Source organism: Ochlerotatus camptorhynchus, unplaced genomic scaffold (assembly GCF_037179485.1).
Source record: "Ochlerotatus camptorhynchus isolate MF236.1 unplaced genomic scaffold, CSIRO-AGI_Acam_v1.1 ptg000370l, whole genome shotgun sequence".
Classification (NCBI taxonomy): Eukaryota; Metazoa; Arthropoda; class Insecta; order Diptera; family Culicidae; genus Ochlerotatus; species Ochlerotatus camptorhynchus.
The window spans coordinates 1,581,395-1,605,431 of record NW_027040858.1 but is presented as its reverse complement, the minus strand read 5'-3'; the positions used below and the strand labels follow the sequence as shown (position 1 = coordinate 1,605,431).

Genomic DNA, 24,037 nt, shown 5'->3' with positions numbered 1-24,037 from the left:
CTTGTTACCGATCCACTTGAAATCGGAACAATAGATGTTCATCTGACTGAATTTCTAGATTTCATTAACATTATTTCCTAGCAAATAACTTTTGCTGGCTCTCATTGAAAACTGCGAGTAGTTTATTAATTATAATACAAAAATCTAGCATTGTTAACTTGAATTTAAAAATAGTTTTACTATCGAGCCACCACCTGAAAGCAAGTGGTATAAAAGCCTTTGTTGGAGTAAACGCTGTAAATGGGCAATTGGTACCGCCACATCAACACTGGATCCGGGAGGAAAAAGGAAAGGATGATGGGAGAAAAGGAAAAGGATGGAAGATGGAGGGCTTGGATAACAGATTACCGAGGGAGCGATCGTCACTCAAGTCGGGACTAGGAAACAAACCAGAAGCTAATTAAAACCCTCGCATTAAAAGGTTCGGTCGATACGGTGTAGTGAAGCTCCGAGGAGCAACATAGTGAGTTGGTGATAAGATTACCCTAAGGAGTAATCAGGTGATTAAACCAATAGCCCGAACACAGAAAAGTTCGCGATTGTGAGGTCCGTTTTGTACCACGCTACACGGTACAAAGTCGAGTAAATTACCGTTTGACTCACTTCACCATTCTGTTGCACGCTACGCTGTTTCCCAGCGTGCCAGCAGGTGAATTTCATCCCGAGCACCTCAGCTTGCGATCTACCGCTAACGATCCGCAAGGCTGATTCGACCGACTCCACTGTACGTGGAACCCACGTGGCAAAGACCACTAGGATACGGCACACATCTCCACTGACGTTGCCGTCGTTCGTTCACCCCTCGAGATCGGCAGCACCATTCTCGATGAACATTTCAAATGGTCCTATCTGCTTTGATCGATTCTCTTCATCGACTTTCTCTTTCGTTAATAACTCAGCTGCAAAACCTTTCCCTGCTGTATTTGACGTTTTGGACGCTAGATAAGAACCTCCTTTATCAAACTATGTGGTAGAATTAGCGCGAAATCTGTTTGCATAGCAGTGGTTATGAAAAGAGAAAGTCGATGAAGAGAATCGATCAAAGCAGATAGGACCATTTGAAATGTTCATCGAGCATTCGGTAATTTCGACGAAACCACCACGAAGCAGAAAGGTACGTGTCATCCCTCCTTCCAATTCCCACCGTCAACGGGGCCCCAGCGCTACAGCGCAGCAAGAAATAGGCTTTAATATATGTAATTCAAACTAAAAAACACTTTCCAATTACTTATCTTTTTGATCGAAAGAGCCAGCATGTTCGGCAGATGAGGGTTTATTGTCCGCTCGTTATTTCATTTCGGCACAGCAAGGTAAGCCAGCGGTTGTTCTGAGTCCTCCCGAGGTCGGTGGCCGACCCTGAGAAATTTGAATTATAAGGTGAGCTATTAACAAAAGAGGCGTGTGTTGCCACCCCAGACGACCTCCGTGGCTTGACCAGAGGCTAGGGGTTTTTTAACGTAGCCCGTCTGGCTCGTTACTTTCAGACTAGTTTTTAATCCTATATTTTAACATAAAGACTCAAAACTTTATGTTTAAAACAGAGCAGTGGAGTCGAGGAGTCGGAGAGTAGGAGTCGGAAAGTCGAAGATGGATAGTCGGAGTCAGAGAGTAGGAGAGTTGGAGTCGGAGAGTCGGAGTAGGATAGTCGCAGTCGAAGAGTCGGAGTCGGAGTTGGAGAGTTGGAGTCGGAAAGTTAGAATCGGAGAGTCGAAGTCGGAGAGTCGGAGTCGGAGAGTCGGAGTCGGAGAGTCGGAGTTGGAGTGGAAAAGTCGGAATCGGAGAGTCAGAGGCGGAGAGTCGGAGTCGGAGAGTCGAAGTCGGAGAGTCGGAGTCAGAAGGTCGGAGTCGGAGAGTCGGAGTCAGAGAGTCGGAGTCGGGGAGTCGGAGTCAGGGAGTCGGAGTTGGAGAGTCGGAGTTGGAGAGTCGGAGTTGGAGAGTCGGAGTTGGAGAGTCGGAGGTGGAGTCTGAGTCACAGTCAGAGTCGGAGAGTAGGAGTCGGAGTCGGAAAGTCGGAATCGCAGAGTCGGAATCGCAGAGTCGGAGAGTCAGAGTCGAAGAGTCGGAGTCGAAGAGTCGGAGTCGGAGAGTCGGAGTCGGAGAGTCGGAGTCGGAGAGTCGGAGTCGGAGAGTTGGAGTCGGAGATTCGGAGTCGCAGAGTCGGAGTCGGAGAGTCGGAGTCGGAGAGTCGGAGTCGGAGAGTCGGAGTCGGAGAGTCGGAGTCGGAGAGTCGGAGTCGGAGTCGGAGAGTTGGAGTCGGAGAGTTGGAATCGGAGAATCGGAGTCGGAGAGCCGGAGTCGGAGAGTCGGAGTCGGAGAGTCGGAGTCGGAGAGTCGGAGTCGGAGAGTCGGAGTCGGAGAGTTGGAGTCGGAGAGTCAGAGTCGGAGAGTCGGAGTCGGAGAGTCGGAGTCGGAGAGTCGGAGTCGGAGTCGGAGAGTTGGAGTCGGAGAGTCGGAATCGGAGAATCGGAGTCGAAGAGCCGGAGTCGGAGAGTCGGAGTCGGAGAGTTGGAGTCGGAGAGTCAGAGTCGGAGAGTCGGAGTCGGAGAGTCGGAGTCGGAGAGTCGGAGTCGGAGAGTCCGAGTCGGAGAGTCCGAGTCGGAGAGTCGGAATCGGAGAGTCGGAGTAGGAGAGTTGGAGTCGGAGAGTCGGAGTAGGAAAATCAGAGTTGGAGAGTCGGAGTCAGAGAATCGTAGTTGGAGAGTAGGAGTTGGAGAGTAGGAGTTGGAGAGTAGGAGTCGGATAGTAACAATCGGAGAGTCGGAGTCGGAGAGTCGGAGTCGGAGTAGGATAGTTGGAGTCAGAGAGTCGGAGTCGGAAAGTTGGAGTTGGATAGCCAAAGTCGGAAAGTCAGAGTTGGATAGTCGGAGTCGGTGAGTTGAAGTCAGAGAGTCGAAGTCAGAAAGTCGGAGTCTGAGAGTCGGAGTCTGAGAGTTGGAGTCGGAGATTCGGAGTCAGAGAGTCGTAGTCGGAGTGTCGGAGTCAGAAAAACGGCGCCAGTCGCTGTTTGGGTCTATTTGACCCGCTAATGCACAATGTGTAACTTTTCCCGAATGCATGAGGAAGGTTAAGTGAGCTTAATTTTTTTTATATCTTAAATTTTTTGAATTTTTTTTAAATATCTCGGCTGAATGTCGATACGTCGTTTTCATGAAAAATAAAATGTGGCGCCTGTGTTGACATTTTATAACTGCAAATTCTTTAATAGATACAGACTTTTTGTTTTTGGTTAAAATTCCAACTCACTTAAACGTGAGCAGTGCTTTCGAGTTTTACTGTTCTTGATTTTGCCCATTATGTCAAATGGGTCATTATGTCAAAGAAATTAGGACGAACTTTAAAAAAGTAAAAGATTTAACTAGAGTAGGGTAAGTGAATCAGTTTTAGACTCAAGAGGTTCCCTAATTAGCCCTATCTTAATTTTAATTCTTTTTGCCTTTTCAAACTTGAATTATATAAAAAAAAAAGATCAAAAATCTTTTAAAAAAATATATTTAAATCACAAATTTAAGAATATATTTCATAATTCAATATCTGAATAATTTTAACAATCTTATGCTGAGTTAATTAAACTTATTTTCTAATTTGAAGATTTTCAATTTGGAATCCAATATTGTCAACATTAGAAGAAAGTTAAGATTATTGTAAATATTCGAGAGATATCGCAAATAGGAACGTTTTTAGATGAGGAAGCCTTTGAATTTTCATAGCTGATTTTTATATCTTTAAAGCATCTTTTATGTTTCAAAATGTTCATCTAATGACATTACTAGCTTAAGATTATTCATAGTAGATTTTTTCGTTCTTTGAAACATGACCTATTCTTTTGGGGATTATTGTCGTAATGGTTTGTAACATTTTGCATGAACAATGCATCAACATAATTTCTAATATATTTGTTGCGGATTAAAGGGTGATACGGTCAAAATTTGGTCAAGGGAAAACGCGTGTAAATCGGTGAAATCGTTTATTTAAAAAATCAAATTAAATTTCTTTTTCAAGTTCAATTAGTATAAAATTCAGGAAAAATATTCAGTTAGGCTTCCGCTTTTCCAAATCCGAATTGCCGGGCCTTACGCTTGACCCCTGCCATCAGATTTTGTACAGCCACCTTGTCCACCTTCTTCGCCGCAGAAAGCCAGTTTGCCTTGAACTGCTGCTCGCCCTTAGCAGTTTTTTGGTCTTCTTTAGGTTCCGCTTGACAATAGCCCAGTATTTCTCAATTGGGCGGAGCTCTGGCGTGTTTGGAGGGTTCTTGTCCTTGGGAACCACCTGCACGTTGTTGGCGGCGTACCGCTCCATGGCCTTTTTACCGTAATGGCAAGATGCCAAATCCGGCCAAAACAGTACGGAACAACCGTGTTTCTTCAGGAAAGGCAGCAGACGTTTATTCAAACACTCTTTCACGTAAATTTCTTGGTTGACAGTCACGGAAGCTATGAAAATGCTGCTTTTCAAGCCACAGGTACAGATGGCTTGCCAAACCAGATATTTCTTTGCGAACTTTGACAGTTTCATGTGCTTGAAAACATCTGCTTTCCCCTTCCTTTTGCCGTATAAAACTCCTGTCCCGGAAGCTGCTTGTAGTCGGCTTTGACGTAGGTTTCGTGGTCCATTACCACGCAGTCAAACTTCGTCAGCATCGTCGTGTACAGCCTCCGGGATCGCGCTTTGGCCGTCGTATTTTGTTTATCATCGCGATTTGGAGTCACTACCTTCTTGTAAGTCGATAGTCCGGCTCGTGTTTTGGCTCGATGCACGGTTGTAGACGATACACCCAGCTTATTTGCGGCATCTCGGAGAGAGAGGCTAGGGTTTCGCTTGAAACTACCGGCAACTCTCTTTGTCGTCTCAGCGGCTTCCGGTTTTCGATTTCCCCCCGATCCAGACTTCCTGGCTGTCGACAAACGTTCCCCAAACACTTTAATTACATTTGTAACGGTTGATTTGGCAACTTTTAGCGATTTTGCCAACTTTGCGTGCGAGTAGCTCGGATTTTCGCGATGCGCGAGCAAAATTTTGATACGCTGCTCTTCTTGCTTGGACGGCATTTTGACAACTGAAGAGTGAATTCCAAAATCAAAATAGGAGCAACATTCTACACACACACACCTTCAAAATGAGGGGTGTTCAGGTTTTTTAAATGCAAAATTGAAAGAAATACGTCAAGTTGATATTGACCAAATTTTGACCGTATCACCCTTTAGATGTGGTTTTGGAAGTGTCCTTTTGTGCCCTATCGGAACCGGTGCCAGGTAGCCTAAATTCCCAAATTAGAAAAAAATCCTGGGCAGGGTGCCATTCTAAGAACCTTCATCTTTGATTTGAGGCCAATAGATCAAGATTGAAAATGGATTTTTGGGAGCGAGTTGCTGTCTGGGTCTTTTTAGACCCTAATGACCCTAGAGATTGCTGGAAGCTTCTTTTAACAGCAAAATGTTCGTTTTCGAAAGTTAGGAAAAGTGAGGAAATTGCAGGTCTCTATCATATTTCGTTACAAAGTTACAGCTTTTTTAAAGTGACGCCGGGTCAAAACGACCCTAATGCACTAGGAAGGTTAAAATAATTTGCCGAAGATGACAATATTCTGCTTGGAAATTACCTAAAATGTACTTTGCTAGCTTCTGACTTAGGACTAGTTTTTAATCCTATATTTTAACATAAAGACTCAAAACTTTATGTTTAAAACAGAGCAGTGGAGTCGAGGAGTCGGAGAGTAGGAGTCGGAAAGTCGAAGATGGATAGTCGGAGTCAGAGAGTAGGAGAGTTGGAGTCGGAGAGTCGGAGTTGGAGTCGAAGAGTCGGAGTCGAAATCGGAAAGTCAGAATCGGAGAGTCGGAGGTTGAGTGGAAAATTCGGAATCGGAGAGTCAGAGGCGGAGAGTCGGAGTCGGAGAGTCGAAGTCGGAGAGTCGGAGTTGGAGTGGAAAAGTCGGAATCGGAGAGTCAGAGGCGGAGAGTCGGAGTCGGAGAGTCGAAGTCGGAGAGTCGGAGTCAGAAGGTCGGAGTCGGAGAGTCGGAGTCAGAGAGTCGGAGTCAGGGAGTCGGAGTTGGAGAGTCGGAGTTGGAGAGTCGGCGGTGGAGTCTGAGTCACAGTCAGAGTCGGAGAGTAGGAGTCGGAGTCGGAAAGTCGGAAAGTCGGAATCGCAGAGTCGGAGAGTCAGAGTCGAAGAGTCGGAGTCGAAGAGTCGGAGTCGGAGAGTCGGAGTCGGAGAGTCGGAGTCGGAGAGTCGGAGTCGGAGAGTTGGAGTCGGAGAGTCGGAGTCGGAGTCGGAGAGTTGGAGTCGGAGATTCGGAGTCGCAGAGTCGGAGTCGGAGAGTCGGAGTCGGAGAGTCGGAGTCGGAGAGTCGGAGTCGGAGAGTCGGAGTCGGAGAGTCGGAGTCGGAGAGTCGGAGTCGGAGAGTCGGAGTCGGAGAGTCGGAGTCGGAGTCGGAGAGTTGGAGTCGGAGAGTTGGAATCGGAGAATCGGAGTCGGAGAGCCGGAGTCGGAGAGTCGGAGTCGGAGAGTCGGAGTCGGAGAGTCGGAGTCGGAGAGTCGGAGTCGGAGAGTTGGAGTCGGAGAGTCAGAGTCGGAGAGTCGGAGTCGGAGAGTCGGAGTCGGAGAGTCGGAGTCGGAGAGTCGGAGTCGGAGTCGGAGAGTTGGAGTCGGAGAGTCGGAATCGGAGAATCGGAGTCGGAGAGCCGGAGTCGGAGAGTCGGAGTCGGAGAGTCGGAGTCGGAGAGTCCGAGTCGGAGTCGGAGAGTCCGAGTCGGAGAGTCGGAATCGGAGAGTCGGAGTAGGAGAGTTGGAGTCGGAGAGTCGGAGTAGGAAAATCAGAGTTGGAGAGTCGGAGTCAGAGAATCGTAGTTGGAGAGTAGGAGTTGGAGAGTAGGAGTCGGATAGTAACAATCGGAGAGTCGGAGTCGGAGAGTCGGAGTCGGAGTAGGATAGTTGGAGTCAGAGAGTCGGAGTCGGAAAGTTGGAGTTGGATAGCCAAAGTCGGAAAGTCAGAGTTGGATAGTCGGAGTCGGTGAGTTGAAGTCAGAGAGTCGAAGTCAGAAAGTCGGAGTCTGAGAGTCGGAGTCTGAGAGTTGGAGTCGGAGATTCGGAGTCAGAGAGTCGTAGTCGGAGTTTCGGAGTCAGAAAAACGGCGCCAGTCGCTGTTTGGGTCTATTTGACCCGCTAATGCACAATGTGTAACTTTTCCCGAATGCATGAGGAAGGTTAAGTGAGCTTAATTTTTTTAATATCTTAAATTTTTTGAATTTTTTTTAAATATCTCGGCTGAATGTCGATACGTCGTTTTCATGAAAAATAAAATGTGGCGCCTGTGTTGACATTTTATAACTGCAAATTCTTTAATAGATACAGACTTTTTGTTTTTGGTTAAAATTCCAACTCACTTAAACGTGAGCAGTGCTTTCGAGTTTTACTGTTCTTGATTTTGCCCATTATGTCAAATGGGTCATTATGTCAAAGAAATTAGGACGAACTTTAAAAAGTAAAAGATTTAACTAGAGTAGGGTAAGTGAATCAGTTTTAGACTCAAGAGGTTCCCTAATTAGCCCTATCTTAATTTTAATTCTTTTTGTCTTTTCAAACTTGAATTATATAAAAAAAAAGATCAAAAATCTTTTAAAAAAATATATATAAATCACAAATTTAAGAATATATTTCATTATTCAATATCTGAATAATTTTAACAATCTTATGCTGAGTTAATTAAACTTATTTTCTAATTTGAAGATTTTCAATTTGGAATCCAATATTGTCAACATTAGAAGAAAGTTAAGATCATTGTAAATATTCGAGGGATATCGCAAATAGGAACGTTTTTAGATGAGGAAGCCTTTGAATTTTCATAGCTGATTTTTATTTCTTTAAAGCATCTTTTATGTTTAAAAACTTTCATCTCATGACATTACTAGCTTCAGATTATTCATAGTAGATTTTTTCGTTCTTTGAAACATGACCTATTCTTTTGGGGCTTATTGTCGAAATGGTTTGTAACATTTTGGATGAACAATGCATCAACATAATTTATTTTTCTTTATTTGCTCCGGCTTATTTCTTAAGGTAGTCTGCTAAGGCCTTATTCCCTTTTTATATTAACTAAACTTTACATCTTAACGGTGCTTTTGTGTCAAGAAATGTTTGGTCTTAAACCTGATGAATCTCTTTTTCACTTAAAAAAAATAAGAGCACAAATATCAGCTCCAATACTAAGAAAATAAAAATGTACCTGCAATGTTGCATTGCAAATTGCATTTACAAAGTGTGACGTTAATGTAGTTTCCGAGATTTGTAATTCCATCAAGTATGTGCTCAAATAAGAAGAACGCAGATGTCCTATGACGAAAAGTGAACCACTATAAAAATTTCGGCCTAATGATACATCACCAGGCCAGACGGTTTTATGCCAAACGGCATTAAACCAAACGTGCTACAACCATTTTTGGCAGTTTAGTCAAACTTTGTCTACATTTAGCTGGCATTGAAAAACAATCAAAAAGTCCCTTGCAGATAGCATTCGTTTAATATATTTTCTCCGATGATATTGATGCTTGGAATTTTATTGTTGGACTGGAAACTATTTTTTAAAACACTAAATCAAGATGATGCACTTGAAATATTCTTCCTGATCCCGTAGTTATTTAAAGAGTTTTTGAGATCTCAGTGTTTTCTCAATATTTTCAATATCTTGAACTGTACAAATTCACGTGTAATTACAAAGTCCTTGATCTACAAAAGCACCTTTATCTCGTTGGAAAATTTGAGCTCACCCCCTTTTGATTTCCTGTGCTTTGATTTCAGAATGTCCTACTGAAGCCGGGCACGCAGATGCGGTGGATGTTCGAAAAAATGCCCTTTCCCCTCGACTTCAAGGTGTACCTGTTCCACGTGACCAATCCGGACGACGTCATGCAGGGCGGCAAACCCCATGTCCAGGAAATAGGACCATACCATTTCGAGTGAGTATCAATTCTAAATCAATGCACTTGATTCATTTTACAATTCTGAAATTCCGACCAACCGGAAGAGAGTGGAAGGAGAAATACGACACCGTAGACAACTTGGAGGACGACACTTTGACCTTCACGCTGAAGAACACCTGGATCTTTCGTCCGGACCTGTCGCTTCCGCTCACGGGCGACGAAATGATTACCTTACCGCATCCGGTGGTCATGGGAGCGCTCTTGATGGTCCAGCGGGAGCGGGAAGCCATGATGCCTCTGGTTTCCAAGGGCATGAACATCATAATGAATCCACTGAGTACGGGATTTTTGACGACACGAGTCATGGACTTGCTTTTTGATGGGATAATGATCGACTGCAGTAGTCATGACTTTTCGGCCAAGGCACTCTGTTCCGGATTGGAGTCGGAAGGAGTCGTTATACCGTACAACGAGACTCACTTCAAGTTTTCTTTGTTTGGCGTGGTAAGTAGGGAAGGAGATTGTTGTGGCTTCCGTTGAATTGATCACGTACAACTTCAGAGAAACGGATCGGAAGCAGGTCGATGGGTGGTCTACCGAGGAGTTAAGAACATTATGGACCTTGGACGTGTCGTCAGCTACAACGACGAACCCGAAATGGATGTCTACGACGGTGATGAATGCAATCGGTACATCGGAACGGATTCGACCATCTTTCCACCGTTTATGACGACGCAGGACAAGTTGTGGGCTTGGTCACCGGAAATTTGTCGCTCGTTAGGAGCTCATTACGTCGGAAAGTCCAAGTATGCGGGGTTGCCGATGAGTTTCTACAAGCTGGATTTTGGAGATCTGAAGGTGAGTTGTCAGCTGTGTGTATGGAAATTCGTTTAGAGCCAGAAACATTCCATAATTTCAGAATACTCCTGAACTTCACTGCTTCTGTCGTGATCCACCGGACGATTGTCCACCAAAGGGAACGATGGACTTGAGTCCTTGCTTGGGAGCTCCGTTCATCGGTTCGAAGCCGCACTTTTACGATGGAGATCCAAAGCTGCTAGCCGACGTCGATGGACTGGCACCCAACGAGAAGGACCACGACATGTTCATTCACTTCCAATTGGTAAGCAAGCACGCATAGTATTTGCCTTCAGTCGAGTTGATCGTTATTTATCAACGGAATCCTAGCATTCGGGAACGCCGGTTTCAGCCGCCAAGCGATTGCAGTTCAGCATGGAAATCGAACCGATTCGGGATAACGAAGTAATGGGACAACTGCCGGAAGTGATTTTACCCGTGTTTTGGGTGGAAGAAGGCGTTTCACTCAACAAGACCTGGACCAACCAGCTGAAGTATCAACTGTTTCTGTGAGTAGTCTCTGTGTGTACCTCAAATGTTGATATTCGGGCCATTTCGTACGCGCAAAGCAATCCGTTCCCATGTTTGTGAATGAGAGCCGTGAACTATTCTAGTACAGTTCACGGAGTACATTTCCTTCTAGGCGTGGACCGTGAACTATGGTTCACGGCTGCCGTTCACGGATATGGGAACAAATTTACTCCAAACAGAAAAGCTGATTTCGTAGCAACGTAAGAAATTTGTAGGTTAGAGAGTTTATCACCAAACACAAAATCCTGAGTACGGCTCTGCCGTCCGCGTCGAAACACGCTCGACCATTGAATGTGATGTTAGCAGGCGTGGCATTGTGAATTTGCTCTAGTTCTACTGCTATTTAATGGATTGTGACGTCAAATTCCAACATCCATTTAAACAGTGGAGGATCAAAAGAGACGACAATTTCTTCACCTGTTAACATCTCATTGCCTGGCACCACCAACATTTTTAAGATTCCGAGATTCTTGCCTTCACGGCCGTTTAAACCAACTCAAATTTAAGTTTTATTCACTCTAATTCCCAAAAAGGTAGGTTACTCATACTCGATTTTCCAGAAGAAACTTTTCGAATGTGAGGAAAATCGAGAGAGGTTTCACTCAGTCTATTAGTATACTCCTAGACTGGGTAAAATTTTCATCGATTTTCCTCATACTCGAGCAGATTTTTGAGGAAAGCGAGGATGCAAGCCAAAAATGTAATACTTTGAATGTTAGTTGCATTTCCTATCATCCTCTGCAGCGAATGATATAAGCTGACTTTGCAGATGATGTAATGATTTATTTTTAACTTTTTGACATGGGACTACGTCTGTGATTTCTATTTGGGGATACACTTTGTGAATCCCGAAAATGGAACATGTAACGAAATTATGAAAGATTTTGAACGCATATTTCTCCAAAGCATTAATGTGAAATATGTCATGCAATATGCCATTCGACGGAGGCTTCATTCAGCAATTTTGTGGCATATAGTACAAATAATGAAAAAAGTTAAACAGCTAAGAAATTTAACTAAAACTGTTAGCATCAAAATTTCCCATACATATGTTTAGACCACAAGGTGTCTTTCCTAACACAGCCATCACCTAGTTGTTGCTAAACGAAACAAGCCGAAGCCGAATTTCCTTTGCAACTTTGGACGTGTTCATATCGTTAACGTTCGACTTCTCTGCTGGTTCAGGTGCGATCGAACTAATCGACGAATATCGATCAAGACATTATACATCACTCGTCCTACTCTTTCGACAATCGTGTCAGGAACCCAATTCCAGGTGTTCTTGGTGTAGATCTTGGCGTAGACGAGATCGCTTGGGCTAAAGGATCTCATCCTGGACTTCTTCTGGTCGACGGTTCCGGCGGTGCACGTTCTGGCAATGAACGTAGTAGTTCGAGACAGGTACGTAAACGTCGTCCGAACATGATCTCCGACGGTGATAGACCTTCCGGCGCTGACGGGTTAGGTGTGCTTCGGTAGTCCAGCTAGAACCTATCCAAGGCTTCATCGGCCGAACTTCTCTCCTCTTCAAGCTTCTTGATCGCTCGCTTGAACGTGTCGACAAATCGCTCTACTTGGCCGTTTGATTGTGGGTGAAACGGTGCAGTTGTTACATGGTCGATTCCATTCGTCTTGCAGAACTGAGCGAATTCCGAGCTTGTGAATTGGGTGCCGTTGTCTGACACCAACGTTTCCGGCATCCACAGACGTGCGAAGATACTTCGGAGGATGTTGATCGTTGCAGAAGCCGTGACGCGACGTGTGCGGATGACTTCCGGCCATTTCGAAAACGAATCCACGGCGAGCAGATAGTAGTCGTCGTCGATGGGAACGATGTAGTCCACGTGGACACGCTGCCAAGGTTGGCTTGGGTCAGGGCACAGGGGTCGCTGCTGCAGGGGACTTTGCTGTCAAGGCGCGTGGTGAGTACGCTTTCACGTAATCGGCAATCTCGTTGTCGAGCGTAACTGCGGGAAAGTGCCTTCAACCCCTGAATACCGTGGTGCCCCCGCTGTATTTCTTCGAGGCATCGCTTGACGGAATGACAAGCCTTTCGCCGGAGAGAATGCAGCACTGCACCGTGGTTAGCGATTCACGGCGATGATGGAAACGAATAAGTTCTCGATTTGCGTCGCTGGCCAGGGAATTTGACCAGCCTTCCTGGACGTACCGGTAGACCTTCTTGAGCACCGGATCCGTCTTGGTGCTTTGTTGTACTGTGTCAAAACTCAAAGGAAACACATTAAATGAATCACACACTACTGACCTCATGTCACTCTCTAAGGTGACAGAAGCGATCACGATGTCTTCGTCGGGTTTCGCATGGTGGTTGATGAGACGAGAAAGGATTTCAGCGTGACCAAATTTGTCCGTGGCCACGTGCTATATGACAAAGTCAACAGCGTCACTGGAATGCCCTTCTTGCTACCGAAGATTCGAATTAGTGGTTGATGGTCGGTTTGGAGGAGGAACTTGCGTCCGAATATCATGCGGTGGAACTTGGTTACCGCATATATGATGGCCAAGCCCTCACGATCCGTTTGGCTGTAGTTGCGCTCAGCTGGTGCCTGGTGGTGTGGCTGGTGGCTCTCGAAGCATGCTGGACGACTTTGATTGTATTTGTTCGAGCAAGAACTATGCCGGCCACCGAAGGTCTTACTTTGCTGCTGTTTAGCAGCCACCGAAAAACGTACAAAGTCCGGTTTGCATGAACCGAATTACTGACCGGCGGCTTGGGTCGCCACAAGCCTTTTTCGTCCAGGAAACACCACTATTTCTTCAGATGTAGGCCACTTGAGAAGCTCGTCGACCTTTTCACTAAGGTCCGACTGAAGCTACACTAATTAAGTACCACCGCACAAATGACAAAGTCCCGCAAAGTTGCACGTCGAACGTTAAGTACCCAGACCGTGATAAGAAAGTGAAGCACAGAACTATCGACCGCACGTCTGTTTCAATTCGTTTGTTAATGACTACTAATCTATATACAATTTTTACATAGGGAGTGGGTTTGCATCGATCGTTTTGGTTAACGGTCAGTGATCGGTGGACGGAGGCTGATTGCGCATGCGCGCTCTATCCACTCTTTACAGAGAGATTTACACTGTAGGGTGTTGTGTGGTGCGTTTAGGTAGATATTTAAATAAATGCATGTTAGCTCCATCTCCAACAGTATTATCGGGAAAATAGTGACTGATGCTCGCTCCCAGACCGATTGATGACGCATCGGTCGAAACGATGATTTCTTGCTTGGGATTGTAATGGGTCAGGAGCAAGTCCGACGACAAGATGGTTTTGAACGCCCTCTGACACTCCACTGTCCAAGCGAATTTGACTCCCGTCTTCAGCAATTCGTCCAGTGGGTAGCGCACAGCTTGCATGTTCGGTACGAATTTCCCGTAGACGTTTACGGCTCCGAGAAACGACCGAACTCCGGACACATCCGTGGGTGCCGGCATGAGCTTGATGACTTCGATCTTGGCTGAATCGGGACGAACTCCATGGTGATCGAGTAAGTGTCCAAGATATTTAATCTGCTGACGTCCAAAGGAGCACTGTGAACCCGAACTTTTACAGACGCTGGAAAAGTGCGTTCAAGTTCCGCCAATGCTGTTCCTCATCTTCTCCGCCGACTACGATGTCATCGATGTAACCGCAATTGTGCTTGAGACCCGCCAATATGGTGTCAACGAGTTGCTGAAACGGTTGACTTTGTAGATGCCCCAGTAGGTGTTGATTGCGAGGAGCTTACTCGATGATTCGTCGACTTCAAGCTGCAGGTACGATTCTGACATGTCGATGATGCTGAATACCTTGAGAGCATCGTTCAAGCCCTGGAATAATCACTGCAAATCCGAATACTGCCGTTTGCCTTTCGAACCACCACAACTGGAGCAGCCCACTCCGAATAGTCGATTGGCGTGATGATCCGCAAGCGCTCGAGACGGTCAAGCTCATCATCGACAGCCTGGTACATAGCGTGGGCCACGGGACGTTTTGGACGAAACACTGACCTTTGTCCTGGCTTGAGGTCGAGCTACACCGTTGCTTTGGTACACCGTCCGAGGTTGATGCTAAATACTTCCAGGCAGCCTTGAGCCGCTCTACGATGGATGAAGAGGAATTGCTGACCTGTCGACAGAAGACGTTCATCGGAACGGAGTTGAGCTGGAATGCTTCCACCAAATCCAGACCCAGTATGTGCAGATCTTGCGCGACGACGTAGACCGTTCCCACTTGCGTTACGTCGTTGACGGTGATCGAGCAATCGAACTCCGATAGTAGCTTCAGAGGATCGCCCGATTCGGTTTTCGGGTTCACTGACGGTGATCTGGTTGGTGGTTTTCCTAGCTGCTTCCAAGTCTCGGATGATACGACGGTGATGTCCAAGGCTGAGTCGAACGGGAGTTGAACCGAAACACCGGAACAAACTTTCTTAACCCTCGTACATTGTTCACAGCGACTTGGACTTGGACGATCACTTTCACAGTAACCTTCGTTATATCCATATTGTTTACATTTCGTGCACTTATGGTCTTTGTACTCACAGTCCCTTGTGTAGTGCATCGATCCGCACTTCCAACAGGGACTCAGTGGCACTTTTTTCACTCACTGCACTACGCGACGACGATGAAGCACTGAAATGCTCCTGCCACGTTCGTTGCTGCTTCCGGAACCGCTGCTTAGTTGTTAATATCTAGATAAAATACAAAATTGTCCAATCCTATTGAGTTAGCTAAAGTAAAGACCTAATAATTTAATTATACAGAGTTTAGTTGTTTCATTACTGTTTCGCAAGTATGGATAACTCCATTCCTCCGGTTCTAATCTGGCTGACCTAGAATCGTGATGCAATAATTTTCTTCGTAGATATCCGTGACATGTTGGCAACGGAACAGCTTGTGTTTCGTGGTTTCTAGCTCTCCCGGACAAGATTCACAATAGGGGTTACTACACCTCGTTGAAACAGCAACTCTTTATGCCTTATCTTTTTGTGCATTACCACAAACCAATTTGAGCGCTGCGATGATCTTAGAACTTTGTTGTGGAGATATTTGAAAACAGTTTTCCAGTCGCGTTGTACAGCCGATACAAATCCAGGATCCCGTTTCAGCGTCAGAAGGTGAAGATATAATCCTTGGGAGGATCCGGTAAGTGTGGCAGTTCCTCTTTCGCGTTATTGGGTCGCTCGATCATCGCAGTGTCATGCTGAAGATTCAAAAGGCGTTGGCATTCGGTGGGAAACTGCTCAAGAGTAACATCCGTCTTCTCCTCGATGCGCGCCAGTAACCGGCTCGGACTTCAAACCGCAGACGAATATCAGAGCCTTAAATTGCTCTTCCGAGAGATTTCCCAGCTCGAACTTAACGCATGTTTTGTTGATTCGGCAGGTGTAGGTGGCGAAATCCTCGGTCGGTCCTTTCGCTACTTGGAGGCATCGATAGCGTTTGCTGATGATCGATTCCGCTGCTCCAAAATGGGCTTTGAGCTTACCTACGGTCTCTTCGAAGGTGAAATCCTTGGATGTCTTCGGCAGTATGAAGCTGCAATAGCGCTCGTGCTCCACGATGCCAAGTTTCCAGATCAATAACCTCACCTTTGCTTGGTCATCCAGCCGGGAAGCGAATAGCTCTTCATAGCGCGAGAACCACGAAGAAAAAAACGTTATGCTGTTCTCGGCGTCGTACCTGAACTCCTTGACGTTACTCGCCAGTGAGTCGAGAATCGCTTCGAGATTCGACGGTAACTGCACTTGGATGTTCCGGAGGGCATTTTGCTGCTGCTGGATGAACGCGCGATGCTGCTCGTTGGATTGCTGCTGGCTTTGGATCACAAACGATCGGAGGAAATTTCGAGACTCGCGTCACCATGAAAGAGAATAAAAGAAAACCGATTTACAAACTACGTGTACTTTATTCGATAGCATAACTTGGAATAGAACAGACACACTTTTTCTTTCTTCGCTTCGCGCGTAACTTCTTCGCCGTTTAACGGCACCTGTCAACAACTTTTGTTTCTCTCTCGTGCAGTGTTGCCATAAAGCAGATATCGCCATTCTCACTTCGCCAATAGTCACGCATCGGTCGGTATTTGTGCCGGAATTGGCGTCGGAAGATTGTTTTGACCGGGGCCTGGCATCTCCTGATCTTCGTCCGCCGGCATAGACAGCTTGCGCTTTCTCCCGCGTGGGGGGCGCGATGTTTGTTTTCACTCACTCCACGAACACTAAAAATTGCACTCCCGAGTCGCCACTGTTACGACGCGTTGTTCGGAGGTGGCCGTGATTGGTCATGACTATGAAAATTAACTAAACGCGCACGTAAACGAATAAAAACTACATTTATTAAAATACGCGACTAGGTGAACATGACAATAATCACAACAAAATGGACAACATAAGGTTAGGACGGTATCCAGTTATGCTGGCGATGATGTCTTTCGTACGACAGCGTAAGGATGGAACAATATGGTTCACAGGTAGTGTTCCCAGTACTTCTGTTTCCGTCACCCCAACATTTAGTTATCGGAACCAGAGATGCCAGATCTACGGAAATCTCCGTAGATTTACGGATTTTACAAATTTTTGCGAAAATACGGATCCGTAGGCAAAATCTACGAAATTCGGTACAGTTTCTACGGATTTTTCTTCAGTATACGTCTCCCTTCAGAATCGAATTTTATAATCTAGAGTATAATCTGATTCTGAAGCTCTTTTCTCCTATGAAATATCCCGTAAGCAAACGTCAGACTGTGCGTGAAACTCTTCACTCCGGAGAAAGTTTCCATAATATACTGTAAATCTGTGCTTGAAGAGAAAAATTTTCGACGGTGCCGTGTGAAGGCGAATAAAAGCCGTAGTCGACACATTTTCTGTGATAATCGACTGCCTTTGCTTCCGAGACTTGCAAAACAAGCTTTCAAATTACAGTACCAATGTTATACGACAGGCTTTGTCATACGACACTGTCACCGAAGGCCGTAACGAATGTATGTATTTAAGTTTTTCTCATAAGGCCTGTAATCGAAAAAAAAAAATGCACCAGACAAAAGTGTTCGCCAAAAATTTATTTTAAGTCGGATTTTCTTGAAAGTTTCAGGGAATGACTTAATACATATGGATTATGTTTCGGCATAATTACTTTATTCAATTTCCCTTCCATCGCTGAAAGCCCGCACCTTTCCCTTAAGACCCCTCATTACATTTTGTGCAATGGTGGAGCCGACCTTTTTGGTCACTTTCATCCATTCTTTCTTCAACTCCAGCTCGTTCTTAAACACCTTGGACGATTTTCGAACTTTGGCCTTCATTATGGTCAATCTTTCCACCGGACGAATCTCTGGTGAATTTGGGGGGTTGGCGGTTTTTGGTACAAAAACAACGTTTATTGTCTCTGTACCAATCCAACGTCGATCGCGCGTAATGGCATGATGCCAGGTCCGGCCAAAATAATGTCTCGCCTCCGTGGGACCGCAGGAAGGGCAACAGACGCTTCTGGAGGCACTCGGTGCGGTAAATTTCGCTGTTGATGGTACCCATTGTGATGCCACTCTCGATACAGCTTCCTTGCGCGGGATTTGGCCGCCGTGTTTTGTTGATTACGCCGGTTCGGTGCCTTCCAGACCTTGAATACATGAAGCCCAGCTCGTTTCATGGTTTGCTGAACGAACCAGGCGGATCACTTTGCCTTCAGAGCCGCGTCGCGAATCGAAAGGTTCGGATTACGCTTGAAATAATCCAACACCTTCCGGGCCTTCACAGGGTCAGCTGTCTTCGATTTTCTTCCACTTCCAGCCCGCCGCTCGGTCGTCTGGGACTCTTTAAACGATTTTTTCACCCGAGACACAGTTGTATGGGTGATTCCCCAGTTGTCTTCCGATCCATCTCATGGTCGCAGTCGGATTTTCCATGACGGCGCGCAAAATTCTCCGGCGATTTTCTTCTTGTTTCGATGACATCTCAATAACCACTGAACCGATGGTTATGAAATTTTGCACATGTAAACAATTCACCCCAAACTAGTTATACCCAGATTTTCATCAATTTTCACCCACGGATAAAATTGGTGTATTTTTTTTCGAGTACAAGCCTTAATAAGAGCTGCTGATGTGTGCTTGTGTGAATTCTGAAAATATCAAGCAACGATGTCCTAGTAATAACATTTCTGATCAAAAATGGTTTAATTGACACCAAATTGAGGAATTAGATTGAAATCACAGATGTCATATGATAGTTATTTGATAATTTTCTTTTTGCTCGAATGTTGTTCTACCGTTTGCGTTGTGTAAGAGAGACGCCGCTCTCTTCCCCGTCAGCTCGATGATGATCAGGTCTGCAACGTGTTCATCAAAAAGCACGTAGTCCATAAGTCGTCGTACTTGTCCGGCTTTATAAAAGAAACTACGGTTAAATCGTGGCTTCCCTATTAGATTACGACACCACTGTACCGCCGCTACGGGGTCACAATTGATCAGATCGCCATATATGGTCTTGAAACCCCTGCAGTGGATCCTCAAATTGAGCTACAAACCATTGCCGTGGATTATGATACAGAATTGCTGCTTGGGCAACAGGAAACGCTCCTTTGGAATAAGGACAAATGCCTGGAGATTGCTCCCGCACAAAACAGGGTTCATCTGTCTCTAATATATGACGAGCACGGCGAAGAGATAGCTTTTCCTGCCATACATATGTTTTGACCATCTACGGAAATTCAAGCTAGGGATTCGGATGACATAGTTTATGATGGCATCCTGTGAAACTCGTCGTCAAGACAGGCGTGTGGGCAAATCACAATATTTGTTGTATATGACAATGAAAGTTCTACGCCTTAGAGTTTCCGAAGGCTTGCAATGCACTTTTAAGGACAAGCAATACATTGAGCGAAATCTATCCTTCCTCAAATCAATACCGAATTCAGTACAGTATTGGTAACAAACGAAGATAAATTTGTTCACCATGATGCGACAATTGGGAAAGCCTACGATGTTCCTCACACTTAGTGCAAATGAGATGAAGTGGTCCCATTTGTTGAATCTCCTACATTGTCAGAAGGACACAATGGCAATGACTTAACAGATCTCCTGGAATTGACTGCACTACAAAGAGCAACTCTGGTCAATGATGATCCAGTCACGTGCTGTGTGTACTTCAACAAGCTGGTTGATACGATTGAGTTTTAAGTCCTCACACGAACATCTTGCTATAGCTGAACAAGGATCCCCGGGAAGCAATCAGTGAAAGTATGCCAAAAAACTACAGGTGCAACAGTATCATGATATTCATCCCTGTACTACCATCGGCCCTTTTCAGGGCCACCAAGATTTTCCAAAAGAGTTAAATTTCTTAACATGTCCCAACTAAAATTCATATCAAAAGCTTCTTTTCAGGGCAATCATAGTCATACTAAAGAGCAGGCATGGCAAATCATTTACATTCATTTGCCTCTTACTTTTTGCATCACCAGAATTTATTAAAATGTTGTATGAAGCTTTTGTACGTTTTGATATTAACCACAACTTTAGTGAATAGCTCAAATCTGTATCTCTTATGCATGATGAATCAAAGCAAATAGACCGCACCATTGTTTTTCAGTGAATGTAAATTACATTCATTAAAAAATAATAACAAGTTATGGCCGCTCTAGCTCGTCATGCATAAGAGGTAGAGATTTGAGTTATTAACAAAAGTTGTAGCTAATTACAAAACCAACAAAAGTTTACAGGTCATTTAACGGAATTTTGTTCATGGAGAAAGTTAGAGGCAAATGAATGTAAATTAATGCAAATGATTTGCCATGCCTGCTAAAGAGTATAAACAGAGAGAACCCCGCTCAAATTCCTATTCCAACACAAAATACAAGTCCTGCTGCAATTAACAAATACCATTTATTATATAAGACCACGTAGTCCGACGTCACCATTGCGTACAACCCCAGAGGGCTGTCCCTAGTAGTTTTTCAAAAGTTCTTTCATCGATTTATCATTTAACGTAAAATATCACCATAGAACTAAAAAAAACATATCACCTTCGACTAAAAAAAGTTGGAGGGTGGTGTACATGACACAACCGCATTGTTGACGTAGGACTACGAAATTTTTGTTCGATTTTCTAGTTTGTTGCTTCGGATAGTGTTTTGGAATTAAGAGAATTTCATAACTCAACTCTTTTGTAGAAAGTTGTGGTGGCCCTGAAAAGGGCCGATTGTTTTTGGGTGGTTTTGTATAACCAGTTGATGGTTGATGAAGTGCCTTCCGAGATTGATGTTGTCCTCGGCGTGTTAGGCCTTTGGCAATATGGAGGCCCTGCAATACGGTCGAGAACATGACACGATGTTGGATTAATGATTCACCTTAGGCATGGTGGATGGCATCGATGATACAGCAGTAAATAATCAAGATGCTCTTTGATGATGTCTGTGTTTGGGAAACAATCAAAAAATGAAATATTGATTGCCTTTCTTTTTGAACACGCCGGTAAAGTACACATACTCCTCCCATCATGAGTAGTTTGCTATCAATTAGCGACACTGGCTCCTCTCCTTTTGTACTCACTGTAATCTGTAGTTATTTACGGTTCGGACGTTTTCGAAGATGTCGCGCAGCAGGAAAATGCATCCGATGAGAATTTCTCAGTTGATGAAAGTGAAACGAAAAAAAATTTAATGCACCGATAAGACATATGAACATAATTTATTTCCCGAACAAATTATTTGATTTTTGAATCATTTTGATGTATTTAGGGACAATTGGGTTCTTAAATTTTGAAAAATTTATCGGTTTTTATGTATCATCTGAAAAAGCTCCGTTTTCTGAGCACAGCGATATTTGTTCGAACCCCCACACTTTCATCTCGATTTTTAAATCAAGATTTAAAGCAAAATAATAACTTCACTGTTTGAAACTGACAGCTCGCTCCCATACTAAGAGACACCGAGGGGCGCTAATAAAGTGATTTTAGCAAATGTAATCGTTCTTATTTAAAATAGTTACAGTGTACCAAAATTGATGCAATGATGATTTTAATGCAGATTACGAATATGCATTTCCTCAATACCCTTAAAGAACCCAATTGAATGGGTGAATTATGGGTTACTCAATATACACTGATAGGCAAAATAAAGTGCCCACCCCATCATTTTTGAAATTTCTCTCATTTATTTGGTTCAAATTCAAATAAACACACCGTAGTCTGTTTCGATGTCTTACCTTTATTATTCTTTTAAAGTTACACCTATGGAATACTGAAAATATAAAGTTTTACTTGAAGTAAAAGAAAATCAATTTGGATTGAAAAAGAAAACAGTGACAAAAAAAAGTGCCCACTTCAAAAATCGGTATGTTTTCGATAAGTTTCCATCGGAAAACCCCTCGATTGTTTTTGTTTTGAAAGTTTGACATGTATTGAAGCAAACGGGTGGAACTGGTGCATTTGTACACGTGATCGCATTTGAATCAGTTGAAAAAAATGGAGGACGTAGTGATTTCGAAAGCAATTCCCGTGTGTATCCGAAAATTGGTTGTTCGTGATGTGCAAAACGGTGAATCGCACCGGTCTGTCGCTAGGAAGTACAATATCAGCAAAACAGCGGTCGGGAAAATTCTGCAGAAAATGAAATCGTTCGGATCAGTGGTGGATCGCCCTGGCAGAGGCAGGATGCGCAAAACGGATGCGAGAACGGACACCAAGATCATGCGTGAAGTGAAGAAGAACCCGAAGGTAACTGTCCGCGAGATCCAGGAGGCTCTTCAGCTAACAGTTTCCAGTCGAACTGTTCGTCGCCGTCTCGTAGCACAGGGGTTGAACAGCAAAGTTGCTCGGAAGCGCCCATTTATCAGCAAGGCAAACAAAGTCAAACGGCTTAAGTTTGCTAAGGAGCATGCTGATAAGCCCCTAGAGTTCTGGAAAACGGTTCTCTGGACGGACGAATCAAAATTCGAACTGTTCAACCGGAAGCGACGGGTTCGTGTGTGGTGTAGATCGGGTGAGGAGCTTCAGGAGCGCCACATACAAGGCACGGTGAAGCATGGAGGAGGAAATGTGATGGTCTGGGGGTGCTTTTCGTGGGGTGGAGTGGGAAGCCTGGTGAAAATCGACGGGATAATGACGGCAGATTCCTACATCGACATCCTGCGGGAAAATCTGGAAGTTTCGCTGATCCAGACGGGCCTTGAGGAGAAATTCGTATTCCAGCAGGACAACGATCCGAAGCATACTGCCAAGAAGACTAAGTCTTTCTTCCGGTCATGTCGAATTAAACCACTGGAATGGCCTCCACAAAGCCCGGACCTCAACCCCATCGAGAATTTGTGGGCGATTCTCGATGCCAGGGTTGACAAAACTGGTGTTACCAATAAAAATAACTATTTTGAAGCCCTGGAGCGCGCCTGGGAAGAACTAGATCCACAGCACCTGAAGAATCTAGTGGAGAGCATGCCGAAGCGCCTGCAGCTGGTCCTGAAGGCCAAAGGAGGACACATTAACTATTAGGCTGGTATTCTTTTACTTTATTTTATGTTTTCTGGAGTTAAAATGCAGTGGGCACTTTTTTTTGTCACTGTTCTTTTTTACACCCATTTTGATTTTTTTTTCTTCGAGTCAGTCTCTTCTTTTTATCTGGTATTCTATAAGTGAAACTTAAAAAGAATATAAAGAATAAGATATAAAAAATACTACAGTGTATTTACTTTAATTTGAACCAAATAAATGAGAGAAATTCAAAAAATGATGGGGTGGGCACTTTATTTTGCCTATCAGTGTATATATTATATTCTAACTCTTTACTGAAATGAACTTGGTGGCCCTGAAAAGGGCCGTTTTGTTACGTTGGTGATAAGTTTTAACCTCCGAAATCGTTGACGACATCCATGGCCGGTTTTGTGCTTGGCGTGTTCAGTATAGGTGACGGCATCGCGCATATTGTCAGCACATCTCGGGTTTCCTCGATGATCAGATCGGAGAAGCTTGACATAACCACGTCGAGCCAGACGACGAATGGCGGGCTTGGCAGTACCCTTGATTTCCACCTAGAACCTTCCGATGACGCTTGGTGCCTCCTCCTTTACCGAGCACTTAACTCTTGTTTCTCGTTGAACGGGTGAATCAAAACTGAGCCTAAAGCACTTTTTTTTTTTTACTTAAATGATCTATATTTCTTGAATTTGTGTGGTTTACATGTATAACTTATCAAGTGACACAGATGCGTCTTTTCAACTTTAGTTCCTGTAAAATTTCAATTATTATTAATTACAGTTCCTAGTCCTATCAGGCCTGTTTTAGAGAATGACCACCTTGGTGGGATTAGTTTGCTTGAAAATTTGAAAAAGAAGACTACTTATAACTACTATTTACAACTACAACTAACCTACAACTACTATATACACCTAATCTACTATATACAAATTGCTTATCAAAGTATGTTCTGATAAATTACATTTTTGTGCAAATTTAGTCTTAATTTCGTTAATTCTGGAATCTATTTTGGCAATGCCTGCCTCTTCGTGTAAATTTGTTATTCTAGTGTCGAAAGGACGATCAAGAACCATCCTCAGCACTCTATTCTGAGCGACCTGGATTTTGTTCCTGTGAGTCTGTGCACATGATTCCCACACCGGAGCTGCGTAGAGGATCGCAGGTGCTATGATTTGTTTGTACACACTTAGATTTTTCTACCGAGATCGGCTGTGCAAATCTCGGCAAAAAAAGTTTTACTGAGATATCAGCAAACATTTCATTTGT

General features: G+C 44.3%; 1 protein-coding gene across 1 annotated transcript in view; it reads left to right on the top strand.

Annotated features, from left to right (window-relative positions):
• The window catches only part of Snmp1 (Sensory neuron membrane protein 1), a 58,970-nt gene that overhangs the window by 11,041 nt on the left and 23,892 nt on the right, over window positions 1-24,037 (top strand). The window contains 5 exon segments of the mRNA XM_065232492.1: window positions 8,792-8,949; window positions 9,018-9,417; window positions 9,475-9,771; window positions 9,833-10,036; window positions 10,102-10,280. Coding sequence (XP_065088564.1) covers window positions 8,792-8,949; window positions 9,018-9,417; window positions 9,475-9,771; window positions 9,833-10,036; window positions 10,102-10,280 — 1,238 coding nt within the window.